This window comes from Rhea pennata, chromosome 1 (assembly GCF_028389875.1).
Source record: "Rhea pennata isolate bPtePen1 chromosome 1, bPtePen1.pri, whole genome shotgun sequence".
Classification (NCBI taxonomy): Eukaryota; Metazoa; Chordata; class Aves; order Rheiformes; family Rheidae; genus Rhea; species Rhea pennata.
Window position 1 is genome coordinate 205146900 of NC_084663.1, and position 24053 is coordinate 205170952.

General features: G+C 37.7%; 1 protein-coding gene across 1 annotated transcript in view; it reads right to left on the reverse strand.

The window, feature by feature from the left end:
* The window catches only part of DEUP1 (deuterosome assembly protein 1), a 47135-nt gene that overhangs the window by 4446 nt on the left and 18636 nt on the right, over positions 1–24053 (reverse strand). The window contains exons 7-12 of the mRNA XM_062577915.1: positions 21276–21421; positions 20550–20655; positions 19010–19207; positions 18636–18722; positions 15681–15880; positions 3730–4030 (exon numbers count right to left, since the gene is read on the reverse strand). Of these exons, the coding sequence (XP_062433899.1) occupies positions 3730–4030; positions 15681–15880; positions 18636–18722; positions 19010–19207; positions 20550–20655; positions 21276–21421 (1038 nt within the window). The remainder of the gene's footprint in view (positions 1–3729; positions 4031–15680; positions 15881–18635; positions 18723–19009; positions 19208–20549; positions 20656–21275; positions 21422–24053) is intronic.

Consider the following 24053-nt stretch of genomic DNA (forward strand, 5'->3'; position numbering starts at 1 on the left):
ACAAGAACTGCCCAAAGTATTTTTGAATTAATTCTGGATTGCTGCGGAGAAGCACCCCAGGAAGTTGAATCTACTCTCTCTTGCACTTAAATTGTCTAGACTGAATCTCCTTCTGATTCCATGAATAGTCCCAACATTTGTAGTGGTACCTTCAGCAAGGCAGCTAGACAGCATTAACATTCAGGACATTCTAACATTTAATGGCTGAATCACACTACAGTTACAGGCTAAAGTCTTCTCATGCTGAGTTTCTCCTGTTTTCCAGGAAAATTCTTGTAACATCAAGGATAGAAATTGGTCTAGCTAATTTTAGTCTTACTGTAAGTAAATTTGGGGGCTTTTTGGGTGGTTTCCTCTAAATCTACACTACAGCAGGTGCACCCTACATCTTAGGCAGCAGGTATACATGTCTGTCTTCTCAGAAAAATGTGCTTCAAATATGAACACCTCAGCTGAGGTGCCTAGGAAAGTGTCAGGCCAGAGAGGAAGACATGTAGAGGGCCTGAGTACCTAAGCAGTTAGTAATACTTAAGAGGAAGAAGCATGAACCACATGGCATGTCCAGTTCTGGGCTCCCCAGGACAAGACACACATGGAGCTCCTGGAGAGAGTCCAGCGTAGGGCTATGAAGATGATTGGAGGGCTGGAGCATCTGCCCTATGAGGAACGGCTGTGAGAGCTGGGCCTCTTCAGCCTGGGGAAGAGAAGACTGAGGGGGGATCTTATCAATGTGTATAAGTACCTGAAGGGAGGGTGTCAAGGAGATGGGGCCAGACTCTTTTCAGTTGTCCCGTGTGACAGGACAAGAAGCAATGGGCAGAAACTGAAGCACAGGAAGTTCCGCCTGAATGTGAGGGGGAATTTCTTCACCGTGAGAGTGACAGAGCACTGGCACAGGTTGCCCAGAGAGGTTGTGGAGTCTCCTTCTCTGGAGATCTTCAAGGCCCACCTGAAGGCAACCCTGTCTACCACGCTCTAGGTGACCCTGCTGAGTGGGGGTGGGAGGTGGGGGGAGTGGGACTAGATGATCTCCAGAGGTCCCTTCCAATCTTACTGATTCTATGATGAACCACATGGTGCCTCAGAGTAGGATCAAGACTGTCAGAATCATTCCTGATGACGTCCAACAGTAGAATTTCCCACAACGTTTCATTGCAATCTATTTCTTATGTGATTCTCCATCTTTAATGTTAGAAAGTTTCCTAACATCTTATTTAAATCTTCTTTGTTACTGCTTAAGTCTACTACTTCTTGTCTTAGAAAGCAAGAATAGAGGATGTATGCACATTATTTGAAGAGAGGCATGAGAAGGTAATTGTGACTAAAAGTTATAAATCTAGACTGGGAAGCACAATGTTTCAGCTCTAACTGAAATTGAAAAAATGTGCAAGTAACTGTTTTCTGAAGTTATTCATTTCCAGAAGAAAGCACTCTCCAAACTACTGTTCAGAGAAAGAATATCCACCTATATTTGGGAAACTTAGAAACAAAAGTTTTGGTTTATGGGATTCTCCAATGAATCTCACCTGAGATTTCCAGTTCGCTCTAAAGGTGGGTGTGGCCTTCCCTATACATGTAACGTCTAAGGAGGAATGTAAAGGAACAGAAGTTCCAGTGAAACATTTATTAAAGTAAGTTAGTTTGAAGATCTCTGTGGAAAGAAGACTTAAGTCTTTGCCTAAAGCCCTAGAGACTACTTTATCTTCCTCAAATACCTTAACAATGAAATAATTTTGGTAAATGCAGAAGATCACTTTCAATTCCAATGTTTTCAAGTAGCGCTACAAATATTCTTCAGAAAAATGGTCGCTTGTAACATCTTTAGGAGTTTCAAACATGTGGGAGATTTCACTCATGTCTTGAAAAAAGCTGTCAAAGAACTCTGGATTACAATACACTGTAGGACTTTTTCCTCCGTCTCTCTCTTCTTCATGCAGTGGCTTTCCATTGGGTCTCAGAACTTCAGAGTAACAGAGTGGTGAATGGGCTCTGAACTAAAGCTGTGGTATCCAAAGTCTGTCTGAGTAATGATTAACTTCTGATGATCTTCTGGACTTGTACTTGATTCAAGGCCACTGATTTGGATCTAGGCTCAGTGAGAAAAATATTATGTACTTTGCCCACACATCAACTGGGAAGTGTTTTCCTTATAATCTAGTCAACTGTCTAGACATGGACTATATCCTGAGTACCAACTGGGATATGCTTTCCCTGTAGCTTGCAAAATTATTTCAGCCTAGGTAGTTTCCCTGGACTGGCTGGAAATGGAAATTTTGTGACCAGCTGTCTCTGTCTGACACTTCTGAGAGAACAGAGGGGGAGAAGTTGGTGTTTATCAAACTCTCCTGGAAAAGCCCCAACAATTACTTTTGCGATTAACAATTTAAAGAGGAAAATGCCTAAACCATGAGAAACCAAGAGATAGTTATTTAAAATCTTTGTGAAGTATATGAATATGAAAATGGTAGGATGAGGTCAAAGACCCAGGACTACGTGGTTCTCAGACTGCTGAGACCGTGCTCCTGGGTCACAGTCAGGAAAGAGCTACATTACAATCCCTGCTTCCTAGGGCAGGCCTCATTATGGTGCGGCCAATCTACAGCGAGATTCTGGATTATGAAGACTGTATTCCAGCAGCCATATCTCTGATCGGGAAGGATGGCACATTTCTGAAATGCACAGCAGAGCTGGGGGATAACTACCACAAACTGCTTGAAGATGCTGATGACATCATGATGTCTCCTCTCTCCTACCTAATGTGACAAATGGGAAGAAAATTGCTGACTGTTTCCTCCTAGTAAAAGTTGAAGTACAATCTTCCCTTACAAGCCTTGGCCACATACCTACAGTTCAGGATCTCTTGGGTACAAATTTTTATGCATCACAGCTGGACAGAGAGGTGGCTACAGTCACTCACTTGTTAGTTCCATTATTTAATGATGGCATGGTTGCATGCTTTGACGTCTGGGAAATAAATGCTAAATTTTCAAGTGAAAAAAAAAATTGTGGCAAGTAGGGATGCCTAGGGGAGAATAAAAGACACTAAGGGAGTGGCTAAAGCTCAGGTATAAAGACTGCCAGAGTTAGCGAGTTCTGGAGAGTTTTTCCTAAGAAGTGGCCCTAGGTAAAGAGGAGATTATTCCACTTGCCATGGAGATTGGTAATCTCCATTCTATGAAGAACAGAGAACAAAAGAATGCTGCACTATTATTCTTTCATTTCAAAAAAAAAAAAAAAAAAAAAAAGATTATAGCAGTTATCACTTCTGTTTGGTTCTGGATACAATAGAAAATACATCGAAAATATTTGCTGGAATTTCTCAGATTACATCCATTAATCTAATGCTGTAGAAACTTGATTTGTCTAACAGCACATTATATTACTTAACAGTAAGTTTGCAGGTATTATAGAAAGACACTTAAATCAGAATGCCCATATTGACAGCAATATTGGCAACTAACTAAAATGCAGAAGTTTCCACTACAGTTACATAATGGCAGGTAAATATCACTATCATTATTAATATGAAGGTATGGCCCACTGGCAGATGTTTAATTGTCAGAAAAACTGCATTTATGTTAGGATGATGTATTTCAGTTTTTGCTGGGCTGGCACTGCATAAATAAAGATGACAACAGGGTTTATCTAATTTTTAGCTCCTCCAGGTTTATATTTGATCCACAAATGGATCTTTAAGAATACCTGTGTTATAGGAAAAGAGTTACTTACTGCTAATTTGATTTCTTCTGCACTGTAAGCATGGCCCAGTAAAATGCCTGTTCTGCCTTCTTCAGGAAGCAGCCCCTCAGAGCACAAAGGATGTTCCATTGGTGGTGATGGAGATTTATCATCTAGTTCCTGTTCATGACCTCTGTCAAGTTTTTGAGAAGATAAAGTGGTGCTGCTTTTTGAACCAATAATATCACCTTGGCCATATAAAGTAGGACTACAGCTTCTGTGGTGTCTACTGGCTGTGAACACAGCAAACTGTTGAGGTTTCACTTGCCATGCATCTTCATTTCGGAAAGCTCTAAAATAGTAATAAAAATACAAAGTCAAAGTATGAAAACCAGTTAAAACTACAAGCTGTCATAGCAAAGCCACATTTTTTGTTCATTTATGTAATTTTGATTAGTCAGATGTTTGAACTGCTTCAAGTATCAAGTTATTGGCATAACATTGTACCTTATCAAATTGTAGAAATTTAGCAACTTACCACCTGCTAGCTAGTTAGTGTAAATGTTTGGGTGTACATTCACTGTCTGCTTCAGTTATGACATAAATTATGCTTCTTTAAACCCCATCATTGGAGCTTAAGTTGACTAAACTTGCTGTATAATTGTGGGATGATAAGTGCTGAAACACAAATCCACTTCAGGTATTTCAGGATATCAATATTCCTCAATAGCTGCCGGTCTGTTGCCAAAGGTTATCACCCCTTTAGCTCTTCGGTGGAAGAGGATAGGTAAACACTCTCCAGATATGTCTTGAAAACCTAGCTTATGGTATAAGAGATGGTGGAGTTCAGGATCCTGCAGGAAAGAAGTAAGGCAACAAGCAGGATTGTAACCCTGGACTTCAGGAGAGTGGACTTTGGGCTCTTCAGAGACCTACTTGGTGGAATCTCATGGGTTAAGGCCCTAGAAGAAAGGGGAGTCCAGGAGAGTTGGCTTGTAGTCAAACATCACTTCCTCCAAGCTCAAGAGCAGTGCATCCCTATGAGTAAAAGTAGTGCAGCAAAGGGGGCAGGAGACTTGCATGGGTGAGCAAGGAGCTCTTGGCCAAATTCAGACAGAAGAAGAAAATACATAGAATGTGGAAGTGGGGACAGGCTACATGGGAGGATTACACAAATGCAGTCAGAGTAGGTAGAGATGGTGTGAGGAAGGCTAAGGCCCAGCTGGAATCAAGCCTTGCAAGGGATGTTAAGGATGATAGGAAGGGCTTCCTCAAATACATCAGCAGCAAGAGGAGGACTAGGGAAAATGTGGGCCTGTTCCTGAATGGGGCAGGGGCCCTGGTGACAAGGGATACAGAGAAGGCAGAATTACTAAATGCCTTCTGTGTGTCAGTCTTTACTGCTAAGGGCAGCCCTCAGGAATCCCAGACGCGAGGGAGAAAGTCCAGAGAAGGGAAGACTCCTTCGGTTGAGGAAGGTAAGATTAGAGATCTTCTGGGCAGGCTAGACATCCACAAATCCATGGGCCCAGACGGGATGCATCCACGGGTACTGAGGGAGCTGGCGGATGTTGTTGCCAGGCTGATCTCCATCATCTCTGAAAGGTCCTGGAGAACTGGAGAGGTGCCTGAGGACTGGAAGAAAGCCAATGTCACTCCAGTCTTCAAGAAGGGCAAGAAGGAGGACCCAGGCAACTCTAGGCCTGTCAGCCTCACCTCCATCCCTGCAAAGGGGATGGAACAGCTCATTCTGGATGTCATCTCCAGACATATGGAGGAAAAGAAGGTGATCAGGAGTAGCCAGCATGGATTCACCAAGGGGAAATCATCCTTAACCAACCTGATAGCCTTCTGTGATGGAATGACTGGCTGGGTAGACGAGGGCAGAGCAATGGACGTTGTGCACCTTGACTTCAGCAAGGCTTTTGACACTGTTTCCCATAACATCCTCCCAGAGAAGCTCAGGAAGTGTGGGTTAGACGAGTGGACAGTGAGGTGGCTTGCGAACTGGCTGAAAGGCAGAGCTCAGAGGGTCATCATCAGTGGCAGCAGTCTAGTTGGAGGCCTGTGGCTAGTGGTGTCCCCCTGGGCTCAGTACTGGGTCCCATCCTGTTCAACTTTTTCATCAACGACCTGGATGATGGGACTGAGTGCCTCCTCAGCAAGTTTGCTGATGATCCCAAGCTGGGAAGAGTGGCTGATACACCTGAGCGCTGTGCTGCCATTCAGAGAGACCTGGACAGGCTGGAGAGCTGGGCAGAGAGGAACCTCCTGAGGTTCAACAAGGGCAAGTGCAGAGTCCTGCACCTAGGGAGGAATAACCCTAGGCACCAGGACAAGCTGGGGGCTGACCTGCTGGAGAGCAGCTCTGCAGAGAAGGACCTGGGAGTGCTGGTGGATGACAGATTGACCATGAGCCAGCAATGTGCCCTTGTGGCCAAGAAGGCCAATGGTCTCCTGGGGTGCATTGGGAAGAGTGTTGCCAGCATGTTGAGGGAGGTGATCCTGCCCCTCTACTCAGCCCTGGTGAGGCCTCATCTCGAGTACTGTGTCCAGTTCTGGGCTCCCCAGGACAAGACACACATGGAGCTACTGGAGAGACTCCAGTGTAGGGCTATGAAGATGATCAGAGGGCTGGAGCACCTGCCCTGTGAGGAATGGCTGTGAGAGCTGGGCCTCTTCAGCCTGGGGAAGAGAAGACTGAGGGGGGATCTTATCAATGTGTACAAGTACCTGAAGGGAGGGTGTCAAGGGGATGGGGACAAACTCTTTTCAGTTGTCCCGTGTAACAGGACAGGAGGCAATGGGCAGAAATTGAAGCACAGAAAGTTCTGCCTGAGTGTGAGAGGGAATTTCTTCCCTGTGAGAGTGACGGAGCCCTGGCACAGGTTGCCCAGAGAGGTGGTGGAGTCTCCTTCTCTGGAGATCTTCAAGGCCTGCCTGGATGTAACCCTGTCTAAGATGCTCTAGGTGCCCCTGCTGAGCAGGGGGGTTGGACTAGATGATCTCCAGAGGTCCCTTCCAATCTTACTGATTCTATGATTCTATGATGATTCTATGATAATAGAGACTAGAGAGAACTTAACCACACAAATACAAGGAAATGAAATATGAAACTATAATTGAGGTAAAACCCCAAAACTATTATTAGTGGTCTAGATAATTAGTAAATTTTGATCTAATTATCTCTTAAGCAAATATGCTCAAAAAGTTAGAATTTAAAATAGATGTTTAAATTAAATTTAAAAAACAGTAGAAGAGACTTTGATTGTATACCTTTGCTACCAATAGTAATTTTTGCCATTGATTTAATGAGAACACAATTTAGATTAATATAAAAAATGAAAAAATATTTAAAATACAATTTTTAACTGTATAAGAACACGTTTTGATAACAACAATTGAAACTTTCAATGCTACAAAATAATTTTGAAGTATTTTATAATTTTATTCCATAACTTTGCATCCTGCTTACAGCAATTAGAATGGATGTGAAAGCATGTATTTGAATTCATTTGTAGCTCTGTCAAGTAAAAACTATTATGGTTAACTGCAATGTAAAGAAAGCAAGCTGTTTGCTTCCCGTTCAAAATCTCTTCTTCTCCTGACAGTTAACTCAACAATTCTGAAACCACACTGACAAAGAGCAGAGAATTTTGAGACGAGCTTATCCAGATGTTTACTGAATTAGACTAATTTCCAAATGCATCTTTACTTGTATTATATACTAAAACATGCAAAACAAGAAAATTCAGTTGTTTCAGATGTTGTTACATTTCTGTTAGAAATGAATACTTCTGGCTGTAGTAACATTTCCCATTGTACTGAAGTCTGACCGAAGGGAAAAAAAAAGAGATTTTGTGTCTTGGGAAGTACGTACTATAGTTAACCCAACAGCTGTTTTAAACCTACCCCACACCCCATCATTTGAAAAGATCCTAAGGCACTTTACTAACATGAAATGCAGATACAAAAGCTTTTAAAGACCAAGTTCTCTACCACTAAAATATAGTTATTACGAGTCTTCAGGAGTATGCATTGCTGCTCAGTTCCAGGGAAACTAGTTTTAAAAAAATTACCAAGTACAGAGAAAAGGGCAAGGCTTTCTAGAGAAAGATCACACCATCATTTTCTAACCTTAGTTTAAATACTTGGTAGTGGGGAGGGTAGCTATGCAGTCTTAATGGATACTGCTTATACAACAGCTCACTGGCCCTAAAATTTGAGACTGAGTGAGTACTTCATAAATGTATGGTGCAGAATACCTCAGAGAAGTGATGAAGAATATATTCTTTGATTATAAAGAAGTGATTGAAATAGTCTGAATGCTCTAAGAAAGGAAATTATGAGCATGATGCTACATTATTATTATTACTATTACTTTCATTCTAAGATAAAAGTATGTGAGGATATTTACTAATCCTTCTAGTTTTTAAAATCATCTAATATGTTCACCTTTTCTTGGGAAGAATTTTCTCCTTCCCTTCTTGCTCTTCATTAAATAAATATACTCTGCTCTTTTGGGCAGAGAAGAAAATCCTTTTTCTCCTTTCTATTTTAAAATCCATTCTATCTATTGTTTGGATGAAAGGCATCGTGAAAAAACTGCCACAACTGAAGATAAATGGCATGAATAATGAAATCACAATTTTTTTTCATCTTGTGTTCTGACCTTTTTGGAAGTAATTTTCTCTGTAAACCCACAGCAAAATGCTGTGTGTTCTGTGTGGGTTTTTTTTAATTCCAAAACTGGTTCTCTATATTTAATAACAGTTATTACTGTTGTGCTATAGCTGACTTCACTAAGATTAGCATTTTCAAACTTGGATGCCTACAGTTATCATAGCTTTTAGATGGTAAAAGTAGCATACACACATATGCACACACACATGCTCACATACCACTAGAAAAAAAAGTGGCCTGATTTTTTAAAAGTGTTCCACTTCCTACTATAATCCATTGGACTGCTGCTGCTGCTTGCTATCTTGGAAGAACATGTCACCTATGCTGAGGTGCTTCAATATGGATTTTTCTATGCCTTCACTTTAAACAGATTTCACAGTTGGGGTTTAAATTTCCACCAGTTCAGTGCAAACTAATATCTAAAAGCAGACTTCTGGTTTGAACACAAATATGAAAGTAGGCAAATGTCTGCATTTTCTTTTTTTTATCTGATCACTTGTTAACACTGGCAATGCAAATTCTCTGCAACTGTAGCTGCATAACTTATCATTTCATTGTGTTACCTTTATAGAGTATTTAACATACACATATACTTCACAAAGATGATATCACTGTTGACAGAAAACAACATGGAACAAGAAGAGCTATATCCTTGCAAAAGGAATTTACATAGACAGGATACATTTTCCCCAACTCTTACACATGCACACATGTAGAATTAGCCTGATCCCTCTGAAATCAATGACTTCAGTGGCGCAAAACAAATTCCCTACATAGCTTGTGCTGGTTAACATGCCTGTTCTTGAGAAAGAAAACAAAAGAACTTTAATGACCAGATCATGCTCAGAATGAGCATTTTTGCTTTTGCCTTGTAACTGCTAACTTGATATAAAAAAAAGAAAATGGTTAAAAAGTATTTTCCTGAAGAGAATGTTTTTGCTGCTTACAGTTTATCTCTTGCAGTAATGGTCAGCATGCCTGAGGGTGTGCGACCTCCAAACGGTAGTAAAAGCCTCCTTAAAACAGATACCCCACTGTAAACACAGATCCGGTTAAGAGGTCCCCACCTACCTTATCTGTTCATTCCCGGCCCTTACCCCTCACTTTTGCCACATGAGCAAAGTGCACTTTTGCTTGACCAGTTACCTAACCTGTGCGTATGTTTATGGCAACTAAGGAACCTTGAATTTGGAAGCTCACACGCATGTTTTACTTTCTGAAAATTTGTTTCATCATGGGAAACCATTTTCAGTCCCACCAAAATTCAACATTACTCTCTGTGGCTATGCTCTAAATCACAGACTAAGTCTCTGGAGGTAGGGCAATTAAAAAATAAAGCAGTTATCATATATGAAAACAGCAGTTAGTTAAACAGGTTACAGTTAGGATGTGGGCACAATCTTTTTAGTAAAAAGATACCACTCTTCTATATGCTACTCCATAATATTTAGAAATTCACTGTATACTGAAAGTAAGAAAAAATGCCTCTTAATCATCAATACAATTGCCGGCAATTTCCTAAACTTTCTCTAGTGGTCTCCCATCTAACGTATTGATTGTGCTCATGCCTCAGATTCTAGTACTGATTGTGAGGACGAGCCTGAAAAATGTTATAGAATATAGTTAGTTGAAGACATCTTTCGGTTGTACAAGCATTTCAAGGTTTCTGAAAGAAATGGGAAAAACAAAAAGCACGGCATCTGGCAACTGCCATTTAAAATACAACCCTACATCCACTCCCCTGCCCTACATGAACACCACATTTAAAAATTTTTTTTTTACAAAATTTAAAAAAAGTCTTTTTGCCCTTTCTCCAGTGCCATAATTACCATGGAAACAGAACTGCAAATTAAAACATAAATAACATGGTTTATGCTCACAGTAAAATAAAACAGACCCCAGAGTTAAACTCAATCAATATCAATTGCCTGGCTTATCTGCATATATTTGATGTTTGAAAATTTAGTTTTCTGAGAAAATCTTGAGGTAGTTCCCTGTTTGGAAATGAGGAGCTAACAGCATATAGAGGGCTCAGTCTTAAAAAGACTGGCAGCCTGATGTGTATAAAAACTACACGTAAAATTCGCACATTTTTTGAAATTTGTATATATGCTATGGTAACGGAATAGCCTTTAGTTTAGGGGCTCAAATACATGTTTAGATCCTGAAAAGCAGGCCCAACACATCTGATCTATGGGCCATCGGATCCCCTAGCTTCATGGATGACTATGACAAATATTTAGTCACTCAGAAACAAATCCTCAGCTTCTTCAACAGTCCCATTTTCCTATATTCAACAGCTACAAATTGTCTCCCTCAAACCGAAGGCTGTACTCCAACAAAGCAGACAAATGAAGAGGTGTTAATGTGGCATTTTCTTTGCTTTCTGGCATTACCCTGGATAACTTAACTGATTTCAATTTACAAAGCTCTCAGTTCAGTCATGTCTATTGGCCTCTAGCTCTGTATTTTCAAATGCTGTTGAAATGTGGTACAAGTAAGTAGTGAAACAATTTTTCAAAAATGCTAAAACTCACTTTTCTTTGAAGTAGTTAATACTATTAATTAGAACCATAATTTAAACTGTGTTCAGTAGTGTGACTGAGATTTCTGCTCTGAGGAACGTTAGCTCTTCCAAGTTTGGTTTAATCTTGGTCTTCGATGCCTACAAGATCAAAATTCCACAAATTATCTGCATATTTGTATTGTCTATTACACTTAAATTCTCATGAATAATTTCACAGGTCCTTTTGTATAGTAATTGCTGAGAAAACAGGGAAAAATCTTACTTTTTCTTACTTCTGAATAGTGGAAGCATGAGCAAAAATTGTGCTGACCAATTTTTGGTAAAATTATGAGCTGAATAGTGTGTATAAGAGTTTTAGTAAATCTTTGTTTCAGCAAAGCTTTCAACATCATTTAAAGCTTAGTAGGAAAACAGCCAAACCTGCCACTTCCACATACACGTATTTATATGTATACATATACAAACACACATACATGTATATATACACACATGAATACTACCTGAAATGCTATATATTGAATTTAAAAAGTAATTTTAGGCAAGAGTGTATCAAGAGTGGATGCCTTTTAATATGCAGAAAGGGAATCACTTTACATCTTCTCAAATACTAAATGTACAGGTTCAAAATTTTAATTTTCTTTTTATTACTGCAACTTCATGATTATAAGGTGTTTGAAAGTAATTCAGTAATTTACTGAATACAAGGAATTAAGAAGGAAAGGCATAGCTACAATGTGCTTTCTATGAGCCTGAGTATTCTTAAGTCTCATTATTTTCCCCTTAAAAACACTTAAAGTGATAAAGATTTATTCAGGACATCTGAAATTATGTTTCTTTTAAAAATCAGGTCACCCAAGAACACCAAAATTAAAATACATTTAAGGAAACTCCCAACAAACAGAACTAGCAAAATACAAAGCTTTTCAGCAGGAGTTCTAGTTCAAACTGCTTATTAAGATAACCTCCTGCAGAGCCGTTTACTTCTCATGTTGGTTTGTATATTCTTCATTGTCTTGTTTTTATTTGGCAGTAGAAGTATATTCTGTTCTGTTTTGCAAAACTTGGAGCAAAGAATAACTTAAGTAGCATGTAATTTTTAAAAAATGCTTAAGTATTAAAATAATGATTGAACATTTCCAGGGCTTTATTTATTGCCAAATAAGTTAGTTAGTCAACAATAAATAAAAAATCTTACAGATACACTAAGTAGGTGATTTTTATTATGGAATTCAGACAAAAGAAAGCAAGTGAAAAGCTATAATCTTTGTAGACTTACTTATTGAGAAATAATGATAAGATTTTGGTATTAGAGAAATCTTTTCACATGGAACTAGTCTAATTCCATAGTTGACATAAGTATATTTGAATTCATCTCCTTAATCTAGCTACTTCTGATTCAACCCACCATCACCGTTTCCACACAAAGGAGCCAGTTTGCAGCTACACCTGGTAGCCATCCAAAATGAGATGTATAAAGGCTGAATGGGCATCTAAATTGCTTCATTTGCACGTGCTCAGCAGGCCCTTCATACACCTACCATTTTATCCATTTGGAATCTATTCAAGCTCATTTTTGATGCAGCTCCACATGCCATATCTAAATCTATCCAGCTGGAATATGTCAATTCTAAACCAAATATTAGAAATGAACCAATTATTTTGTACAGCAAGAGGAGGCTCAGTAACAACCATAAGTACTTCTTTTCCCACCAAAACTCCCTTTGTTAGAAGACAGTGGAGAGATGGGAGAATTAGTGAATGATCTGCAAGGAGATATTTAGATTACAGTAGAATTCAAACTATCGGATTCTTAGAATCTGTCTACTCAATATTGGCCTTAATGATCTCAAATCTGAAGCCAACTCCTCTTTTCTTCTATGCTGCATTTTTGCTACCATATCCCACAGTACTTGAACTACATACTGTCTTATGTCCTATCTTTGCTTTTTAGAGATTTTCCTTTTCTGCATTTGTTGCTCTGGTTAGCTGTCTTGAAATCTGATGCTTGGTCATGCTCGGGAATTTTTATTTGCTCAGTAAACAGTGATCCTCTTGTCCCTGTAAATGGCTTAACAACCTCGCTTAGCATCCACTAGGCCATTTCCCCAATTTTCCAGCATGTGCCCACATCTCTCTCTGCCTCAGACTTGCTTCATTTGTACTATTTTGTTAGAATGTTTCTGTTGCTTTTTGGTAGACTGTGTCAAGTAGAAAACACATTGATATTTCTTCTTGAACAGGCTCCGGATAGTGATCTAGAATGGTGGAAGAGACTATCTATTAAATGACGTGACATTGCCCTAACATTCTCACAGACAGTGAACCCTAGTTCAGGTTTCACCACGATCTGATGGATGCTACTCCTTGCTATATCTGTTCAGTGACTGTTCTTAAGTTTTGTAGTGTGGTGATTGGCAATGGCAGAGAGAGCAGCTACACATCCAAAATATTTGTGAGAAAAGAAGTTGTGATAATAGGTGAGGCATCACATCATGCTTAGAAGCAAAGGCTAGAAGCAGAGGAAAGGTAACGAGATCTATGGAAGGCATGGCATGAGAAGGAGAGGCGTTCTTCAGGACAAAGATCTATTTAATGTGACACCTGTTACTTGCCTTTCTAAAGCCTTTCTAAAGCGTAACTCGCCATCTGATCTCAGAGAGCTCCATTACACCCCTAAAGGACAGCAGCTAATTTGAGTAGCTGAAAAAAGTGCATTTTGGCCACCTAACATATGGGACACATATGGGCCAATGTGGCTAAGGAACTTACCCAGGACTCCATCTCTCATCTTAGCTCTCTAAGCCCTACAATTTGAAAAGGGGAGTCAGTTTGCTAGAAGCTCCCCTCATATTCTAAAAGTAATGAAAATATCCTTACAGAGCAGGAAGCTGGAAAGCTCATGGAAATGCGCAGCGTAGCTTTATTTCTTTTATAGCTATTGAAGTCTGAAAGAACCGAGTTTATCTAGCCTTCCCATTGTAATGACATTCATATACAATGCCAGAAGCAGATCTCTGCTCATCTTAGCTTATTAAAAAATAACTTGTGTTCTATATGGATGACACTCTCATCTTTAAATTTCAGGGAGGAGGCACAGAAAGGAAGTAAGAGGATATGGATAGGAAGGAACTATAGAATAATTAACAGCTAATTAGTCCTTTTCGCTTTTCCAATACCCAGCAATTAGCTAAGATTTCCTTCACAGAATATTTTGTTCTGAAATTATTCCTCATATAACACAGATGAATCCAAGTTTCCTATGGAGACAGGGCTCAATTTGCTGATTGATGCATTTTTCATAAATGTAATCATACCATCAGAAACTGTACAGGAAGAATTGCACACTCAGATAACAGTATAATACCTACAAGTACATACATAAATTGAGAACATCTCTCCTGGCATAGTAAAAAGATTCCATAACAGCACAGAAGAAGGAAAGAAGAGTTATTGTATAGTAAAGAGATTTCTTTTAAGTGTGTTGCCTCTGTAATATTCTGCTCTAAGAGGAAATCCATCCTGTGTATCAAAATTGGAAATACTTTTGCTAACAGCATCCACTTGATCTGCATATTTACCCTTGCTGTTGTCACAGCCTTGGAGGATGTAGTGAGTCTACGGATTTTTAACTTACTATCTAGGTCCAGGACTGCCCATTGCTCTTGGAAGCACTGTAATTACAAGTACCATAGTCATTATATTTCCATCTCTAAACAGAATATTACCAAGCTTACTTTGAATTAAAATTTTACTATATGTCTCAGATACAGACATAACTGGATCTAAGACATCTAGTCTGATTTGGAGTTAGGAGGACCAACCCAGTTCTTCAGGCATCTGACAAGCATGAAGAGAATTCTACTATGTATGAATCTTTCTGGTAAACCTTTAATAACAGGACTTCAATGATCTACACATCATAATTTGTCCTTAGATGTGGATTTCGCTGGAGCAAGAACATGTCTTTGTTCTGATACTCCATGAGCCAAATTTTTACATTTGCCAGAGCCATATGGAATTCTAATCCAAGACGGTGATGCTAAGGCGTTTCACATGACAAATAATATCATGGAGCTCTTTGAGTGCTAGTTGCAATTCCATCTGTTCCACAGCTGTGCAAAACAAAATGCACTGTTCATCTGCCCCAATGTGTTAATAGTGGCTATATTTTATTTAAATAGTCATGTGTGTACATTGTTGGTAAATCATTTTGTGATAAAAAAAGGTCTGAAGTAGCCTGTATCTGAAAATACTCAGAGCACGGTTTTCTCAGTTATTTTAATTTTTGGGAAGGAAGTGTAATAACGTAGAATTATGTATTTTTGTTAGTGTTACCTTATTTTCTTTACACGAGGTCATGGAACAAAAAAATGGATAGTCGTTCATTTCTACTTGTCCATCTATCTAAATAACACTATCATTTTCCTTCATAGCTGAACATTATCACGTGAAAAGCTAGTACCAGAAGCATAAAAAGTGTTCTTGGCTAGCCTCTCACTTTGACTGCAGGATGATTTAAGATTGATAAACCACAGATTTCTATTGTGGAAAACCATTTCTCTTAGTGTGTCATAAAGGAAGATGTAAGTGCAAATAAAACATTATAGTTTTGTGCATTCTTCAGTAAAGTTCATATAAGTAGCCTGGAAAGCTAAATAAGGTCAGATGTCTAGGTTAGTCAGAGTTTTGAATGAACAGAAATAGAAAAAAAGAGTCTGGCCTTATTAGATGCTTCCAAAAACACACACAACATATAGAAAGTTTTATATATGCGTACAGTCTAAAATATTACCTGTCTTCCTTTTCTTGCATCTTTAAATGTGGTTGGTAGTTGTGCTCTGTTTCTTCATGTGTATCCATGCCATCCAGTATTGATGTTTCTGTGTTATTTTGTAGTTTAATGAGACTATTTCGCAATCTTACAGTCTCATGTTCCAGTTTGCAAGTGGGAGCTGCATAACTTCTATGCTTTTTGTTAGATAAATCTATACTCTGTGAAAGGAGATAAAACTATCACTAAATGTGCACTGTTTCACAATAAATGGATATTAATATTTTCAACAAGCAAACACAATGCAGTGTTCCATGCTAAACACATAGCTATTATATATAATCATGTAGCACTTATAACAAACTGATAGAATTACCTCCAGAAAAACAAACAAACAAACATCTAGATAAATGTGAAAGAATGGATAACAGCCTTCTGTAACACAACCAAAACAAATTAAAATGTCTCAGCAAACAGTGCATTCAAAATATTATTGTTGTAAATTTATCACTTGCTCTGTAAAACTTATGACATAAAAGCAACCATAACAGCTAAAGTTGTAGATGTTTTAACTGTATTGCTCCCTCTAGAAACAATTCTACCAGAAATAACAAAACTTTTCAGAAATTCATTGCTATATTAGATATAATACATGTCTACAGGCACAATTTAATATCTATGTAGAGATATTCAAGGCTAGATCTGGATGAGCTACCTTCAGGTTTAGAAGCACTAAAGCCACATTAGCTCAGTGCTCACTGTGTTACAACACTCTGCTTCTTGGTTAGGTTATCACACTGGTGTCCAGATCAGAATACTGAAATGCAAGCAATACATGTACATGCATCCTAGGGGTGGAAGAGGCCTATCCACTGTGATATGAAGAGGTGAATTAGCTCTGGAAGTTGATTATCCAGGATACCCCATTCCTTTTCTGCACTATCATGCCTTCCATGAAGTCCACACTGCACATCTGAGTTAGCTACAGAACATTTCACATATACATTTCACAGCCCTTCACATACATTCATAATAACAGTATAGTGTCATCCATAGGAAAATATCTCAAAAGACTTTTCAAATTATGCACAATAGGCTAAAAGAACCTTTAAATTTTATTAATTTCCTATATTTCTAGGTCTACATTATTCCTTTGGAACCCAGTAATTCATGAAAATTAAGGATTTGGTTTTGGTGTATCACTAGGACATAGCAGTGTGGGTCGTTATACCTTTACCCAAACAGGGCTCCCATATGTGAAAGCTTATTCCTTTCTTGTACTAACCGATCTGATGTTATCTCTTCCTATAAACCTGGGCTTACTTAGCTAGTTTTAGGGCAACTTGATGAGGAAATATGGCATGGAAGTGACAGGAAGTATAAGAAAATGAAATATTTTGCCAAAGAATGGAGGGACAGGGCTCAGCTGTGCCTGCCACAGGGACAGGAAAGGCACAGCAGAGCTAAGTCACCCCTACCTCTAATTGCTCTTGGACCAGAAGTAATAGAGCTCTGATGGCATGAACCCCACAACTGAGCTAACACAGCATGGCACTGATGCAGACACTGTTTTTGAAACCCAAACAAGTAACTCTGCATGATGAAGCATTACACCATATTGACTTAGTCCAGCACTAGTTTGAGGGTCTTGTGCCATGCTCTACTGTACGAACATATCTGTAAGAATCTCTACAGTTCCTGCAATTTTAACATCCAGATACCTTATAGTCTTTCACGTTTAGATTTTCAGAACATTCTAGTAAAGTAGGAAAACATCAAATCGACAAATGTATTGCATAGAAATATGCAGTGACCTTAGTATATCTAGTAACGGGATACAATTAAAAACTGTTACAATTAAAAATCACATGACAGCTACAAGAATTCTTGTCATACAACACTTTAATCTCAGTGAAAAATATTATTGTGGAGAAGAACTAGACATACACATATACACACACATCTGTTTCCACAATAACACATCGTATAGGTACATGTGTATGCATAGATAAAAGATCCCTGGGGGACATATCTGCCATTTTGAGGATATAGAATAATGTGACCTTTTTTTCCAGACATCTGTCAGTTTACAATAAGACAAAAAAAAAAATGCTAGGAATCTCCTCAAGATTTACTTACAAGCAACATTTCAGTCTTTTTCTTGTGACAGATACAGTAACTATAGATGGTTGGTGAGCAGGGGAGTTTTTAAGCTGTTTTGTGGAAGGCAGTGTTTATAATATTTATACCTGTATAAGCTACTATTCTGCATGATGATATAGCATATGTATGTTTTTATAAATTAATTTGAACTATCCCCTCTTTGAAGAGAAATAAATACTAAGTTCTGAAAATAAGTTGGGCACGGAGCACTGCAACAGGTTGCCCAGAGAGGCTGTGGAGTCTCCTTCTGTGGAGATATTCAAGGCCCGCCTGGATGCAGCCCTGTCTACCATGCGCTAGGTGCCCCTGCTGAGTGGGGAGGTTGGACTAGATGATCTCCAGAGGTCCCTTCCAACCTTACTGATTCTGTGATTCTTACACTATTTTTAAAATGTCATTACAACAAAGGAGTAAAGAAATCAAAAAGGGACATCTTTTTGTATCTGTGAGAATGAGGACAGTTAAAAACAAATATTGTGAAATAAGTGAAACTACTTACAAGGTATAAGGTTCCCAGAATTTCTTCAGTGTCTAGACAAAGTTATTGAAAAGTCTACATTGAAAAGTCTAGAAATGAACAATTGAAAAATTGTTCCTAAATGCACCTAGCTGCAGGTTGTGCATGAATACCACTTGTTTTTGATTATGCTGCACAATTTTTTGGTGGTACACCCAACATGATTATAACAATTGGTGGATTTGGAGATTTTTATAACCCAGAAACTTCTAAATCTGTCATGATCTAAATTTCAAGTTTTCAAGAACTGTAAGTAACTGTTCTGTATATTGTATAGATTAAAAAAAAAAAATTACCACATATCTTTTACACTCCTGGTTTTCCATCATCTCTTTTAGATGTATGTTTTCACATTTGATAGCTTTGTATCTGGAATCCAACAACTGGGAAAGGTTAAATTCTTAGTTACAACTGGGAAAAGATTAAATTCTTAGTTGAATACAAGAATATTATTGTTAACTTGAAAAACAATGAGGATAGATATGTGTAATTTTAATATTATGCTTTACTCAGAACATACATAATGAATTATCAAACTAACTGCAAATATTACAGCACTGCTGATGAAAACTACAGCAAGAAAGGTAAATGTCTTTTCTACTAGATAAAGAATGTCATTATCAGTAACATGGAGCAAAATTACCTAGGCTGGTTTTGCCTGCTTGCATACCTGTTGTTTTGCTAACAATTTGTCTTTTATCTCTAACTCCATTTTTAACTGTCTTTCCAGAAGACTAGCTTTCTCCATGATAGTTGCTATAGTGATCTCCTTCTGATGAAGCTCTTCTGTCAGGTCAGAGATTTCTGTCCTCATTCTTTCCTGCTCAGAGCGATGGGACTGCTCCTCTTGATAAAGATGGTCTCTTATCTGTAACAAAAATGTTTTAAAAAGAGAAAATGTTGTGCAGTAAATATGATTGCAGCACTTATCATCAACCAGTGACTTTTTTTTGCTGTCTGCTTCCAGGACACCAATCTTCTGAATAAATCAGAGATTTCTGAGATTTTATTATAAGACATCTTGATGAGCCACTGCAGTATTTTTACAACATATTTTTGCAACTCTCAGATGCTTTTTTATTTGCCTATTTAGTATTAAAAATGAACAAAATATTAGGTATTTGAATTAACTATTAAAATAATGTAATAAAAATATTGTTAAAGAACTGGACTATATGACAAAGAATAGCCATGCAAATGTGCATTAATTTACTCCCAAATTAATTCTGGCTGCATTTAAAATATTTTAAACTGAATTAATTTAGAGACTCTTTAATGAAAAACTACATAAGAAATAAAGAGAAAACTCTATACAGTAAATCACTTTGTGAGAATTTTGGCTGCCATTGTGTGTAAAATTTAAGGTTGAGTTTTCTGCAGTATATCCTATCTAAATAATTCTCCAAAGAATCAGCACAGTGATTATTGTTTTCATAATCTTTCTACTAATAACAAACAATTCAGTATGATAGATTTTCATATTACATAAAAAGAGCAACTATAAAACCCAGCATAGCTACTTTCAAACCCATTTTAATAATTTCTCACAGTATTGCATGCAATCAGTAACAGACAGTATTTCATTTTTAATTATGCAAACTACAGAAAATACTAGAACTGTAAACAAATAGATGTAGATGTAAAAAAAAAAAATCTAAGAGCTAGATCGTGACTGTCATGTCAAAACTGCAGCAGCATCCAATCAGCTGCATCCAATTACAGATGTTCCTACTTATATTGCTACTTAGCAAAACACAACATGCCTGTAAGGAGAGCTCTTAGCATCCTCTAATCCAGAAGTATTTTGACCTGCCAAGCCGTAAACCATTTCATAGTGCCATGCCACTACCGCTTACACACAGCACTTCTGAAAGCAATGTGATGTGATGCATAGTTGAAACAAGAGTGCTGCCCTGGATTGTACTGCAGGTGACAGATTGGGCCTTGTCTGTGTACTTGCCATAGTGATTTGTATGAGTTGATCTGTTAGCAAGTCTTACATCTGAGACCACCTACAACTACTGCTTACCTCCTATAGCCTATTTATTATCCACAGCTGATAATAGGGCTGATTACTTGTAAGGTGTTACTTGAATCACAGTGATGCTTAGGTGTGGTCCCTTCCATTATTTCAGTGACGGACCTAGTGTTAGCCCACAGAATCAGAATACTGAATATGAATACAAATACTGAATAAGAATATGAAATACCTTGTTTAGCTCTTCTCTCTGGCTTTCTTGACTTTGTGCTAATGCTAATAACTCTGCGTTTTTATTTTCTAGTTGCTCAGTAAGTTGTACACAAGATGACTGATGCCTTTAAATAAGAAACAAACACAACAATGAAACATGCAGAAAGTGCAACAACCTTCACCTTACAGTATCTTCTCCTCATTGTAAAACTGGAGAAGACCTGCTCTCTGATTAAAAAAAGTAAAAGGTTTGGCCTAAGACAAGCTGAATCTTCAGAGATTTCAAGAGATTAATACTAACTCAAGTGTGTTCAGAATGAATACTGAAATAACTTGTAAATTAATATTTCATACAATTTCAAGTAGCTATGGTAGAATATTCATCTATTAGATAAACCATAGAAAGATGAACAATTTACCCAAAAGAAAATAGGGAGAATCTTAATTGCACTAAGTCCAAAACGTTTTAATTGCCAAGAAAAGGAAAGACCCTCTAAGCTTGTAAATAGAAATAAATGAAATAAAAGACTAAATATTTACAGATAAATTTAACAGAGTTAGCACCTATTGCCTGTGATTTTGTCATATATAATTGCTAATGAAAATGTTAATTCAAAAATTGTTTGGAATCTGACATTTGAATCTGGGGTATCTTTTTAACAGATATAATTTAAATCAAACTGAAGGAAAAAGTTACTAGCTCAGAAGTACTTGGTAATTTAAATACTGTATTTAAGATACATACTTTATTTGAATTTCCTGCATATCTTTTTGTTGTCTGATCTTCAATAACTCTGTATGCAATTGTTGGCATTCCAGTTGTATCCCTCTCCAGAGGGCATCCCTTGACTGCAGCTCATTTCTCATCTCTGAAAAGCCTGCCTCCATGTTCTAAATAAATAAATAAACAGATAAATAAAATGAGATAGTAGTTGCTCAAAATGTCATTTTTTTTCACACCAATACCTAATTTTTCATACTTGTATAATATATATGAAAGAAAAAGCTTTACTTAAAAAGTTGCTTCTATTCTGAGTCACATTTCTGAAGAAAGTATGGCTTTCATAAAGATTTTATATGTTAGTTCCTTCCTCTAGAAATGTCATTAAAAAATAAGATACTGAACATTCTTTAGCTTTTGCAATGTCCCAATGCATCAGTCTGTTAAAATTTCATAGGGAATACTCCTCTAGAAGTTCTTTATCTGTTTGTTTCTTTAGGCTTGACACCCTATTAATGTGCTTCACATGCAAGATTTAATGCCATAAGTAACATGCATTTTTGTATTTTCTTAATGACATTTCCACCTCTATAAAACTGGAAGGGGCAGGATTAGATGCAGATCTTCAGTAAACATCGCCTGATGCCTTGGAGCAGATACATGTAGACTGATGGATTTAGATAAGGTAGGTGCTCAATCATCTCCAGAACTAGTCCTATCTGTATGGACATAATTGCTTATTTAAACAGACATCACCAGATTTTCAAACAATTACAAAAAGATTTTTCTTTCCACTCTATTTCACCTCTTATTTCTGACTGAGAATGTGATGGACAACTTAAAGGTGCATGTTATATTTTAAATCATAAAACCCAAATTCCTATACTAATGAAGAAAAATATCCAAAATACATACTAAAGATGTAACTTGAAAATATAAACCACAAATAACAGAAGTAGCAACAATAGTCAGATCTTTGCAATAATAACAACCAGAGAATGTTTATTTCCTTTTATCCAAGATCCAAAAACATATTCCAGATAAAAGAAAAAGATTTTCCAAGGATGCTGATTCTTTGCCTTTAAAATATTACACAAAAATGCTAGTATTTTTCAAAACTTCTTCATTTTATTTCAATACAATTCTTGATTTTAAAAGAAAAAATAAAGCTTTTAAACTTTCAAAAGATACTTCTCAGAAAAATGAAATCCAGAAAGGACACTTCAAGCAAAGATCTTCAAAGGTTTATTTCCCTTAGAGGTCCATAGAGCCTCACATTAGAATGACCTTGCTTCCAAGAGGCCTCTGTTTTCCCTTTGGAAAAAGGGAAATTCCTATATTTTATAACATAAGAATTTAGGGGTGATAAACCTCTGATGTGATTACAAGGTAGGTAAGGGGAATTCAGTGCAGTTGTGTTGTGGAAGCCATATCACCTGTGGCAGATTACAGGCATCGTACTTGCTTACATAAATTGTATTTTCTTCTGTAATTTATAATAATAATAGGAACAAGAGCAGCAACAGCAATAATAATTAAAACATAACTTCAGGTCAATACTTTTACAACATGTCCTTTTAGAAAAGTCATTTAGAAATGTGCTATGTATTATTTTAGGAAATTTTCATTACACCTAGTTTAAATATCAAAATGAAAATTAATTTTGAACCAGGAAACTTTAGAGTTTAGAAAATATCAAATGAAACACTACTTTTTCCAGAAACTCTTCTATCTCAAGTTGAAAAAGGTATTGAATCTTTCCTTCTATGAAATTTTGCTTCAACTAGCCCATCAGGCTTGATACTGAAAGGAAGTCTCAAAAATGTCCTGATCAGCTCCTTTGCTAACTCTACTCAAAGCTGTTTAACTTTTTAGAGTGTATGACTGAACTTCTATGTAAATTAGCATCTAGTAGCTGACTTACACAGACCTTCCAAGTAGTAAGCAGCTTGAGTGATATTCTCTTGCTGCCCCACGTGTATGCCTGCAGTTATGTTTGTCAGGCAGTCCATAAGGTTAGAGAAACATTTGTAATCTCTGTACCTTTTAAAATTTGTACTTTCTGTGCAGCCAACCAACTTGCCCTCTATATATTACATGTTATTATTGCTTCCTTGCTAATTAATGGTACAAGAAGAACAGCCAAAAGCAGATCGGAAGTGGTCACATCACAGAAACCATTTGGGGCACAACACTGGCCTTCAGACTCTCTGCCTTAGCAATCAGCTCATTCCCCATCAAGACTCCCATGTAACGCTTCTTCCTTCTCCCACATCAGGTCTAACTACCCTCTCCTCTACCCAGCACTCCTTCACTCAAACCTGCTTACTCCTCCCAGCCCACAAAAGGCCCTGGGATTCCTTCTTTCTCACAGGGACATTCCTACAAAAATGCTTTCTCTTAGCTATGCTGTTTTCACTCTATATTGACTTTGCCTTCTGCAGCCTTCTGCAAATGCAGCTTTTCTAGTGAATGCAGCAGTTATCCCACAACACCACCAAGTTATTCTGTAACTTTGTGTCCTCTAGCTAACAGCCTTATGCACATCAGCCTCCTCCTCTACTGAGGACTTCTTCAGGGCTTCCAAGAACTCCTGTATTCTATTTGCACAACTCCAAGAATATCTTCTAGCTCAAACTTCTTGAGGATAGCTGCAGAACAATGCCTCTATTTTCTACATGTCCCACAGCACCTACCCTCATGCCTCCCCTACAATTACCATGTTTTGTTCTGCTCCATATGCTACTACTTTTTATGGCAGCCTTTGACAGACCCCCGAAACAGAATTTTCTAGTTGCGTAC